Below are 12,246 nucleotides of genomic sequence, written 5' to 3'. Positions count from 1 at the left end.
TTCATACCTCCCGGAACTGACCAGACTCTACATTTGCAATCCCGTGAGACAGTTCCTACACATAATCAGCCTGCATTTAGGCCATTCCAACTAAGCATGCTTCAGATTCAGGCTACAGAAACAAAGCAAAACTTTCACTGTAATGGCTGCTTCTGTATCCTCTGTGCCAGGACAGGGCTCTGTGTAGGAAACCATGTCTCCCCTCTGCTATTAAAGCCTGCCCTGCCAACACTAGCAGTCTGAATCAGGTGCAGAGCAGACAAAAGTCAAAGCAGTGAAGAGAGAGAGGAGTATATTCAGATGAGAAGTCTACTGAAACTGGGACTGGTGGAGGGAGAGGAACTGTGATTAGGAATTAGGGAAGAGATTGAAAAAAATTGTGAAACGACAGGAATGGGGGCTAGGAATGGGGGCTAGAGGAGAAAGGCAGGGTTTTCTTGATCAAGGTAACCAGTAGGGGAGGCTAAAACTGATTAGCCCAGGAAGCTGGCATAGCTGCCAGTTAGGGATGGGCCTGCTGAGCCATTTGGTTTGGAGGTGAAATATTGAGATCAGCTGATAACTGAGGAAGGGGCAGACGGGGCTGGCTGGACAAGGTGACAAGGAGTAAGAAGTATTATGGGGGAAAATAAGAGAGATGGGACAGTGAAAACAGACATGGCAAAGAGCTGGGATGAAGGAGAGACTATGAGTGGGTTAGGCAGATTTTGGTTAAGGAGTTGGGGTAGGAAGAAAGCTGAAACTAGAATGAAAAGCTTGAGCAGTCAGACCTACTCTGGGTAGTCAAAGAAAGTTAAACTGGGACAGGAAGCCTGGCATGGGCAAGATGGAGAAGGCTAGGAGGAGCAGATGAGATGGAAACAGTCAACCTACTGTGGTTGCTCAGGGATGCAAGGGGGCAGTCAGGAAGGCCAAGGCGGAGGTGGAACTGGGACTAGCTTCCCGGATCAAGGACAACAAGAAGTCCTTTTTTAAATACATAGGGGGGCAAAACAAAGGTTCTGGGTAACGTGGGACCCCTGCAGGAAAAGCTAGGAAATTTGGTCATCACACCAGATGACAAAGCTAACATATTTAACGATTTCTTTGCCTCCATTTTCCTGAAAAAGGACCGAAACAGCCACCCCCCCCAGCCCCTCTTTAGACCCCAGGGGAGGCACACCTAGGCCCCGGGTTAGTGAGGAACTAGTTAGGGAACTTCTGGAGGGACTCGATGTATTCAAATCAGCTGGTCCAGATGATCTCCACCCTACCATACTGAGGGAATTGGCTGAGGTCATTGCGGGATCCCTGGCACGGCTTTACAAGCACTCGTGGCACTCTGGTGTAGTGCCAGAGGACTGGAAGAGGGCCAACATGGTTCCCATCTTCAAAAAGGGGAGGAAGGAGGATCCAGGAAACTATAGGTCAGTTAGTCTTACCTCAATCCTGGGCAAGCTTTTTGAGAGAATTATTCTGACATGTCCACGAGGGGCCAGCAGGTGAGATTATGCTTAGGGGCAACCAACACGGGTTCATTAGGGGCAGGTCCTGTCAGACCAACCTGGTGACCTTCTACAACCAGGTCAGCAAATCCTTAGATGCAGGGGTAGCAGTGGACGTAGTCTTCCTGGACTTTCGGAAGGCCTTCGACACTGTCTCTCACCCCATTTTCATTAAGAAGCTGGGGGACTGTGGTGTCAACACCCACACAGTCAAATGGGTCGCCAACTGGCTGGAGGGCCACACCCAGAGAGTGGTGGTGGATGGGTCATTTTTGACCTGGAAGGATGTGGGCAGTGGGGTCCCCCAGGGCTCGGTCCTCAGGCCTGCATTGTTCAACATCTTCATCAGTGACTTGGACAAGGGGGTAAATAGCACCCTGTTCAAATTTGCTGACAGCACTAAGATGTGGGGGGATGTGGGCACGCTAGAAAGGAGGAATAGGCTGCAATCAGACCTAGACAGGTTACAGGGGTGGGTGGATGACAATAGGATGGGTTCAATACCGACAAGTGCAAGGTGATGCACCTGGAAAGGAAGAACCAGCAGCATACCTACAGGCTGGGGAACTCCATTCTTGTCAGTACAGAGGCAGAAAAGGATCTTGGAATCATTGTTGATGCCAAGATGAACATGAGCTGGTAGTGTGGGGATGCAGTCAGGAAGGCCAGCCTCACCTTGTCATGCATCCACAGATGCATCTCAAGGAGGTCCAGAGAGGTGATCCTCCCCCTCTATGCAGCACTGGTCAGGCCGCAGCTGGAGTACTGCGTCCAGTTCTGGGCGCCGCACTTCAAGAGGGATGTGGACAGCATGGAGAGGGTCCAGAGGAGGGCCACTCACATGATCGGGGGCAGCAGGACAGACCCTATATCGAGAGGCTACGGGACCTGAACCTGTTCAGCCTCCAGAAGAGAAGGCTGAGGGGGATCTAGTGGCCTGTTACAAACCAGTCAGAAGGGACCAGCAGGCATTGGGGGAGTCCCTGTTCCCCCGAGCATTGCCAGGAGTGACCAGGAATAACGGTCACAAGCTGGCAGAGGGTAGATTTAGGCTAGATATCAAGGAGGCACTACTTCACAGTCAGGGTGGCTAGATCTGGAACTAACTTCCAAGAGAAGTGGTGCTGGCTTCTACCCTGGGGGTCTTTAAGAGGAGGCTAGATGTACACCTTGCTGGGGTCGTTTGACTCCAGTACTCTTTCCTGCCATGGCAGGGGGTCGGACTCGATGATCTGCTCAGGTCCCTTCCGACCCTAGAAACTGTGAAACTGTGAAACCTTGGGCAGAACAGACCAAGGAGTCTGTGCACATGATCCCCTCCAGTGTATTGGGACAGAACCGAAGACTCCTGAGTCTTAACAATACCTGAGATCATGGTAGAAGTGATATCTCTTATTACACCAACAAAATTCTTGCAAAAAAAAGTCTTTAATTGCAAGCTTCCGGGCACAAACACCCTTCATCAGGCATTGGAGAAAAGATTGTAAAAGTTCTCCTGGGTAGAAATGAAAGTTTGTATTTCATAGGGTTTCATAGAGGAGTCAATCGATGGAAAATTCTTCTGGGCAGGCGAATCAACAATAACTTGCTTTCAGCAGATGTCTCTGAAACCCACTGTCAGCACGTGTCCCATCCCCTTCTGCTGACCTGCATCAAGGGTGACAACTTACTACTGTTAATTTCTCTCCGATGGCAGAAGTCTGTGGGCAGAATCAGCCCTGCTGCTGAATTAGGGTGGTGTGTATATGTGATGGCACATGATGGGATTTTTTTCTTTTTCAGATTGGTTCTATTAATGCTTAGGAAATTATAAATAAGAAGCTGTAGCTTGAAAAAGCAGTGATGGCAAATGCGCAGTCAAGTTAGGAAAATCCCGAATGAAAGTTCCTGTATGACCTTGATTTAGCCTCTGTATGTGTATACATTATGAGACCATCTTTAATTACAATCTCGTGCTGTTTTCCCATAGGACCCTTGCCTCATTCCTGCAGAGGGGATGAATTGGAGCATGCAGTAAGGGAGTTGGTTGTGGGACCTGCACTTCATTAATTGCAGAAATGGGAAAGTGTTTGGTGAAGCTGGGGACTGGAGGAAGAGAAAGGATGGTTTCTTACTTAAGGCAGGTGAATACTACCCTGGAGAAGGTAGCATATGCTGTTGTGTCCTGATCTGTGCCAGAGTCCCTGTGAAAGGTGCAGGGAGTTGCTTTAAAATAAACATTTCCCAGGTTGCCCCCTCTTCCTTGTTTTCTGAGTGACTGATGTAAAATTGTGGGAGCAGATTTGCAGAGACACTGAAAACTCTCAATTGCAGCTTGAAACCAGTGGGAACCATGCTTTGCACATTTTAAAAGTGCTCTGAAAAGACAGGTCCAAGGATAGGTCAAATTGGATACCAAAAACCAGTTGAAACTTTTGACCCTAACTTCTGTCTTTGCTCCTGATTCATAAAACGAAGGTCAGGCTACCCCCTCATTTCACAGGAGTATTCTGAAGATAAATATTAATTAACTTTTATAAGACCCTTAGGTACTGTTGTGAGGAGAAATGTAAAAAAGCCATGAGGAAATTAATAAACTTAGATTCGTAGACTGTAAGGGGCTGGAAAGGACCTTGCAAGATCATCGGGTCCAGCTGGAAAGACAACTGAGGGTCAGGTGACCCCAGCGAGGTGGCTGTCCAGTCTCCTCTTGAAGATTTCTAGGGTAGGTGATTGCACCACCTCTGGGGAGAGTCTGTTCCACAGTCTGGACACCTTAACTGTGAAGAAGTTCTTCCTAGCATTAAGAGCGGTCTTCCAGGAGTTTGTGGCCATTACTCCTGGTTTTCCCCAAGGGTGCCCTGGTGAACAGTTGTTCACTGAGCCCTTGATGTATTCCCTGATGTAGTGGTAAGCTGCTACCAAGTCCTCTCTCAGCCTTCTCTTTTTTAGGCTGAAGAGGCCCAAGTCCCTCAGCCTTTCCTTGTATGGCTTGTCTTGCAAGTCTCTGATCATACAAGTGGGCTCTTCCCTGGACTCTCTCAAGTTTTTTCACATCCTTGTTGAAGTGTGGCACCCAAAACTGTCTGTAGTACTCCAGCTGCTATCTCACCAATGCTGAGTAAAGCAGAAGAATCACTTCCTAGGTTTTGCATGAGATGCATCGGTTGATGCATGCCAGAATATTGTTTGCCCTACTGGCTACAGCGTTGCACTGATGGCTCGTGTTCATACTATGGTCTATTACTACCTCTATGCCCCTTTTAGTTGTGGTGCTAGTCAAATTGGCGCCACTGAGTCTGTAAGTATGTTGGGGATCGTTTGTCCGCAGATGAAGCACTTTACATTTCTCAATGTTGAATTTCATCTGGTTCCGATCCGTCCAACTTGCTAGCCTGTCTAGGTCTACCTGTATCTGCGGCCTATATTCTGTCCCAGATGCCTGCAGTGGGTCGGTTTGGGATTGAGAGAGTGGCTGGGGTAAAAAGGTAAGAAAGGTTTCTTGATCTAACAAACACGTAATTACACAAAGCTTAACAGCACAACACAGACAGACAGTAAATCTCCGAGTCGGCAACTTATCGGCAGTCCCCTTTTATGCCTGGTATATGAGAAGCCTCTCGAAATCCAGCGAAGTCAGGTGTCCCCAATCTATGCTGTCCAAAGAGGTACTGGGAAGGACCCTAGTAGTCAGTCTTTGCGCTTCCCAGGAACCTCCGCCCCGCTGAATTCCAGGTCTGCGGCTTCTCTTTCACAATGATAGCTTCCTTTGCCATGATGCTTTCCTTCAGCCAATTTCTGGATGTGCCAGCAAATTTATAGACTTTCTGAGCTAGCTATTGGCTATACTACAAACTTTCCTTATATGACTAACCAATAGCAGTGCAAGCTTTTGCGTTTTCCTTATATGATTAATTTTAGCTGCGCCATCGATAATGAAGTTGGCTTTAAGCTATGGCAAAATACATTAACAGAATACAGGAAATGCTTAACCACAACAGCTTCCTTTTATACCCTTTCTTCTAGCTATAAGCATTCTGCAATACATAGATAAGCAGCAGAAAACCAGGTTTAACCCTCAGAAAGCCAGCTTAGCTGTCACAGGATGCCTCAGCAAGCACTCTTTTAAGCAGACACAATTTGTTGTGCAAGTCACTGCCACAATCGTCAAGCGTGACCATGCTTCCCCCATAACTTGGTGTTCTACGTGAACTTTGTCAGTGAGCTGTTCACCCCCAAATCCAAATCATTAATAAAGATGTTGCAAAGCACTGGACCAAGCACTGACCCTTGAGGGACACCACTGGCCACTTCTCACCAGGATGACATAGATCCATTCGTTAGAACTCTCTGGGTTCTGTCCCCCATCCAACTTCAATCCAACAATCCTCCAGTTTTCCCATAAGAACATCATGGGATACCATATCAAAGGCCTTTTGGAAGTCTAGGTATACAGTGTCAACCTCCTCTCTCTGATCCAGGTGGCAAGTTATCTGGTCATAGAAGGAGATGAGATTGGTAAGACAAAACCTGCCCACGACAAAGCCATGCTGGCTGTCATTCAGAATACTACCTTCTGCAAGCGTATCAGACATAGAATCCTTGATGAATTTTTCCAGGATTTTCCCTGGGATAGAATTTAAGCCAATTGGCCTATAGTTGCCCAGGTCCTCTTTCCTCCCCTTCTTGAAGATGGGCACAACATTGGCCATCTTCCAGTCTTCAGGGACCTCCCATGAACACCACAAGTTTTGAAAGAGTTTTGCCAGAGGTCCCACAATGACTTCGGCTAGCTCCTTCAGCACTCTTGGATGAAGTTCATCCAGTCCTGCTGACTTATAAATGTGTAACTTTTCTAACTGTTCATGCACCAGCTCAACATCAACAGTGGAAGGCGGTCATTCCCACCATGCCCATTTTGAACCTTATCTAGCATGATTTTCCCCTTAGTCCAGTGAAATACGGAAGTAAAGTAGTTGTACAGGAGTTCAGTTTTCTCCTGAGTGTCGGTATAACCAGCTATCCTGAATTGTTAAGTAATGGCTCCTTCACATAGTACTCATGCTCCTTCATGCAGTACTGCTCCCTCACAGAGAGCTACACCTCCACGTTTCTTCCCTACTTGGTCCCTTCTGTGCAGGGTGTAGCCCTCTATGACTACGTTCCAATCATATGAGGAGTCCCGCCAGGTCTCTGTGATCCCTGCTAGATCATAGTGCCCACTGGAGAGTAGGAGGGCTAGCTCCTCTTCCTTGTTCCCCATGCTCCTGGCATTAGTGTACAGGCACCTGAGTCCTCCAGCTGAGACCCTTGATTTCCTGTCAAGCTGAAGGAGAGCCATTCCCTCAGCTCTTGCAAGAGCTAGTCCTAGTGTCCTGAACTTCAGAGGTTTCTTGTGCGTCGGTCCCTAGGCATGCTTCAGTCAGTGTTTCCCTGCGCCCTGGCGATTATTAGTTTAAAATCCTATCTAGAAGATCAGTCATCCTGGGCGAGAACAGGGACTTACCCCTCCACGTGAAGTGGATGCTGTCCCTTTCCAGGGGTCCTCTCTCCCTGAAGTGTGCACTCTAGTCAAAGAAACTGAAGCCCTCTCGGTAGCACCACCACCAGAGTCGCTGGTTCACTTGTTCGACACATCCTTCACTCCTAGGTCCATGGTCTGCAACTGGGAGAACCGAGGAAAAGACTACCTGTGCCCTTGAGCCCAGCCCCCAGAGCCCTGTAGTCAATCATGACCCAGTCCAGATTACTCCTGCCTTCAGAGTGAATGACTGACTGGGGAGGGGGCATACATTGGGTGACATGAAAAAAACAGTGACCACTCTCTATTCTGGATACTGAATAAGGGAACGACCTATGCAAAATAGAATTTGATCATCAGGGATTCCAGTTTTCAGTTTCGCATGGAAAAATGGGGAAAAAATGTAGATTTTTCCCTTTTAACTGAGAAAAACACAGATTTTTCATTTTAATAGAGAAACATGCAGATTTTCCACTTTTCCAAAAAGCTCTCTGTAGGCTGGCAGAGTTCCAGCCTGCAAGGGGCTGGACAGAATGGGAGAAGAGTGGTCAGGCGGGGGGTGCCATGTGCACATGTTCACTCACATGTGTATGGCTGCCAGACAGCCTAGAGAACATCTCCTGCAGGTAGGTCTAGCGGGGGGAAAGGGGAGATTGAGGCCCCCATAGGGAGAGAGAGAGGGAGTTGGGCAGGGCTGGGGCTGCTGCCCAGCTGGGCAGTGCGTAGGGCTTCAGGCCCAGGGCTGGAATGCGCAGCCACCGGGCCCTGTCATGGAGCAGAATGAAGCTACCTGCCCCTTGTCCAGGGGGCTTCAGGGGGTCTGGTTCCCCACCACTGTGCACATTCCAAGGGGCAGGAGGGCACACGCCCCTCAGATTTGTGTGCTGTGCAGTCTGCCTACTGCAGACTTGGGCTCCCTGCCCTCCCCACAGGGGAGAGTGGGACTGGGTGGGGAAGCTCCTTGCCCCACTGTAAGCCCTGTACTGCCCTGGCAAAATGCCCCCTTCCCATCTGGCAGCAGCGAGGATGATGGTGCAGAGTTGTGCCCTTGCTGCTGCCGGATAGGCAGAGGATGTCTCACTGTGGTGGCACAGAGCTCCTAGCAGTGGCAAAGAGCTTCCATGCCTGGTTCCACTCTGCCCTGCTGTACCAGCTGTCATCTTCTGAGCCTCAGAGGCCCCTGAGGGAGGGCAGCAGGGTAGGGAGCCCCAAGCCCACAACAGACAGCCTGCACTAGCCTGGGCTTTACTGCAGCTGTGCCACCCATGGGGGAGCGGGAACCAGGCTCTGCACTCTGCTCCACTACAGCAACTGCCACCTCCCGTGGGTGGCAGCCAGGGCTCGGGTGCTGCTGCAAGGGGCAGAGGGCTGTGGACCCAGAGGAGTGGGGGGTACTGGCGGGGGGGGCTGTGGATGGGGGATGAGGGGTACCAGCAGGGCCAGGGGGCCTGTGGGTGTGAAGTAAGGGGCACTGGCAGGTCTGGGAGGCTGTGGGTGGAGAGTGAGGGGCACCAGCAGGGCTGGGGGGCTATGGCATGGGAATGAGGGGCCTGGAACTGTGTCCTGGTGAGCTAAGGAGATAGGGGGAGCTCTGATATTTTTTCCATGATAAAAAATCCAAAATCAAATACCAAAATGTGTAAGTACTTAGCATTTATTTTATTATAGTGCTTGAGGCTTTGATAGGCTTCTAAATTGCTTTAAAATGGTAAATATGTTTTAAAAAAATTGTGTTCAATTAATACATATATATATAGGGGTGTGTGTGTGTAGGTTTATATATGGGTGTGTGTGTGTGTAGGTATTAATTGAACACAATTTTTTATACATATATATATATATATCATCCCCCTCATACTGCCCACCCCTTCCCCTACCTGAGCTTACTTCCTCTGCTTCTGGCGAACACTATTTTAGTAATAGTCTTTTTAAAAATATTTTTAAAGTTACAATATTACACATCCAAAAGTTAGGAAATATTGCCTGTGTAAATATTGCCTGCGTATTCTTATTTCTTTTCATTTAAATTGTGGATTTTGGGTTTTTAAATCAGAGAATATGTGATTTTTTTAAACAGAGAAAACCACAATCCCTGTCATGTATTTAAAGCCTGTTGCATAGACTATATGCAGTGAGGGGGGCATAATAAAGTTACACAGGCAATATTTCCTAACTTTTGGATGCTTCATATTGTAACTTCAGTAATGTTGTTTTTAAAAATATTTTTGGGGCATTATGCAGAGTAATTGTTTGCTGACATAGCAATATTGGAAAATATACAGAGACTAGTAGTGCAAAGGCTTAAAAAAAAAAGGTCATGTCTGTCAGCATTGCTTGTGCTGGGAAGTATGTCACTCTGCATTTACCCTGAAGAATGTACTAGGTACCTCACAATAGGGAAATGAGGGCACAATCCTTGGCTCATGGGGCTAAAAGCTTTGGTGCAATGAGAAAAATAATGTAATAGAAGAGCAGCAGTGAAACTAAGCACTTACTCCACAAGCGTTAGTGCCTGGTATGATAGAGCAAAGAATAAGTGGACTTGTTGTAAACAAATAAGCAACTGAATTTGGTTTTTGGTGGCATTGTGGAAGAAGCAGGAGCAATCTATTTAAGGACTGGTGAGTGGCTTTCCACACAAATTCAGAATGTGTATCCCCATGTGTAGGCAACAAAATCATTCTGGTTCTGTTAGTGACCTGTTTTTTTGTGAAACTAAGGCTATCTTTTCTCTGTTTTCAGAATATTGGGGAGTCAGAGATGCCCAGCGTTTTGAACCAGTTACTGCCAATGATCAAGTCTCATAACAAGAGAAAAGAAGATGACTATAATTGTGAAGACTTCCTTATCTTGCTGGTGTACATTTACTCTGTGGTTGGAGAAATTAGAGCTGGAAAAGTGCTGGATGAAGCTGAAGGAGAGGTGAAAAAGGCGCTAGTCCAGGCTTTTTGTGATGAGCCAGAGTTGTCATCTTTATTGCAGAAAATAACAGGTGAGTTTGTTTCAGTGCAATGAGAAAAGGTGTAGGTAAGAAATATATAGCTAATGAAAGCTTGAGAAGAGCTTGACTTGTCAGTGGCGATTAGGGTATGTGAATAAGCACAAGGATTTCCTGTAGATCTGCTGTGCACAAATGCCAAATGCTGACAGGTTGTCCTGAATTGTGCTGAGTCTGATGAATGATTTATGCTTCTATTCTTTTTGTTAAAGATTGGTTAAGTTTGTGTGTTTTCATAAAGTAATCTTTTCAACAATTTTCCTTCATTGATCAGTGTAAAGTTGACCTTGGAAAGTCAAAATTAATTCTGGAAATATGCTAAGTGAACTATGGTTGTTTTGTGAATATTAAGAGCTGCTGTGTCTGCTGTAAAAAGAAATGAGTCTAAAACAGACACGGAGCTTTTTACTGAAATAACATGAATGTTAGCCTTTACAAATAGCATGCTAAGGCCTTTTTGGATGAACAATCTAATGGGATGGCAGTCCTACCCTGTAACTGCCATTGTTTCATGCCTAAAACATTTCTTACAGATTTTAAAAATAATGAGCTGTAGCACAGAAGTAGTATTTCAAAGCGGAAGGAGAGCATCAGTTCCCACCTATTACGGATTCATCCATCAAGCTACCAAGTATTATTTATTTAGTTATTTATATATACTATGGTAGAGCTTGGGAGCCCTTGTTGCCAAAAGCCCAGGGTGCTAGCCTCTGTGCAAGCACACACAAAAAAAGATTGTCCTTGCCCCAAGGATCTTACACTGTGAAGGCTTCCATTTTGGTATAACTATACTGTTGTTGTTCCAGCATAAATCAGATAAGCAATTATGATAATACCTTTTTTCTCATGTAAGGAAGCCCTTAGCATCCCTTTTGCAAGCTCATTAACAGGAAAGGCATATGATTAGCATCTCTGTTCATCCTTAGAATCATGCTCTTAAGCTCGGTGATCTCAGTCTGTCATAGTTGGGAGTGGCAGGACGCACATGGCTGAGCTGAGCTGCTCCCTCTGCTGCCCGGGCCGGACTGAGTTGGTGGAGACAGAGCCTGGGTGGCTTGTCCGGCAGGCAGGGTGGGGCAGGGGCTGCGTTGGTGGGGCAGGGTGGGGGTGGTAGATCCTGGGGTACCCTTTACTTACAAAAAGTGATCTTCACCATAAAAAGATTGGAGGCCACTGCTCCAGTTCATTGATTGTATGTGTGTGGATTATGTATGTACAATATAGCTCCATATTTCTTGCAGTCCATTTCTATCATGGTTTTTCAGTGTATGCTGAGTGTCTTGAGAGCTCTGTGTGGTTTCCAAATGACCTCTGTGGTATTCACTGCTGGATGCTGTGCAGGTCAGTCTCTGCTGTGCAGCACTCCATCTTCACAATTTGCACTTTTCCTATGGTCAATGTTTTGAATGTTTCCTAAGGCCAATTTTATAGCTTGCTTTAATTATGACTAGAGAGAGCAAATTGGGAAGCATTATGCTAGTTAATGTTTACTTTTATTAAGGACCAGTGGGAGAAAATTACTTGGTTGAATAGAAACTTCACCCATTACCCTATGCAGGCTGCACAAGTGAAAAGCAGCATAGTTCACTGGACTACATTGGACAGCAGTGAGCATATTGTGCTTCTCAACATATTATATTATGTAGTGTCAAAGTGATGTTGTTGATGTGATGGTCCAAGAATTCTTGCTCCTCACGTGTTATGTGAAGAAGTTCTAATTCCTAGGCAATGCCATGCGTAATTTTTAAATACCCAGATTTTCAGACCTATTTTTCAATGTTGGGCATCTATGGGCTTGTAGTTTCACAACCCTTAAGGTGATAAATCAGTAAAAGTGTTGAATGGCAGTTTCAATACAGATGTGGGAGGGAGGGAGAGGCTGCAGGCTTCTTTGTGTTCACATTTGGGAACAAATATTCAAAGCCGGTGTCTGAGGTACAGCCTTTGCATCTATTCTGAAGAATTATACTATTTATTTCATTCTTATTTGAACACCTAGTGTTCTAGCTTTCTGTTTGCCTCAAATAGTTTGGAGGGTTTTAGCATTTGGCCAAAGATATTTAAAAGTTCACATTAAAGCTTTTTGTTTTAAGCAAAGGATATTATTACAAAGCTTAGTTAATGGTGTAATACAAAGCCATTTGTTCTGTGCAATCTTCCTGTATTTATATAATATGACAAACATATAATTAGGAGAAAAATCGTGAGAGTACAAGGATATCCACTTGAGATGCCTAAACTGTTTATTAGTTTATTACATTTAT

General features: G+C 46.1%; 1 protein-coding gene across 1 annotated transcript in view; it reads left to right on the top strand.

Annotated features, from left to right (window-relative positions):
• Nucleotides 1–12,246, top strand: part of SCFD2 (sec1 family domain containing 2) — a 402,095-nt gene that overhangs the window by 203,684 nt on the left and 186,165 nt on the right. Inside the window, exon 5 of the mRNA XM_090035923.1 lies at nt 9,727–9,976. Coding sequence (XP_089892049.1) covers nt 9,727–9,976 — 250 coding nt within the window. The remainder of the gene's footprint in view (nt 1–9,726; nt 9,977–12,246) is intronic.

Source organism: Crocodylus siamensis, chromosome 2, assembly GCF_052110815.1.
Source record: "Crocodylus siamensis isolate JL-2025a chromosome 2, ASM5211081v1, whole genome shotgun sequence".
Classification (NCBI taxonomy): Eukaryota; Metazoa; Chordata; order Crocodylia; family Crocodylidae; genus Crocodylus; species Crocodylus siamensis.
The sequence above is the reverse complement of the archived record's forward strand: the minus strand, read 5'-3'. Positions and strand labels throughout refer to the sequence as shown.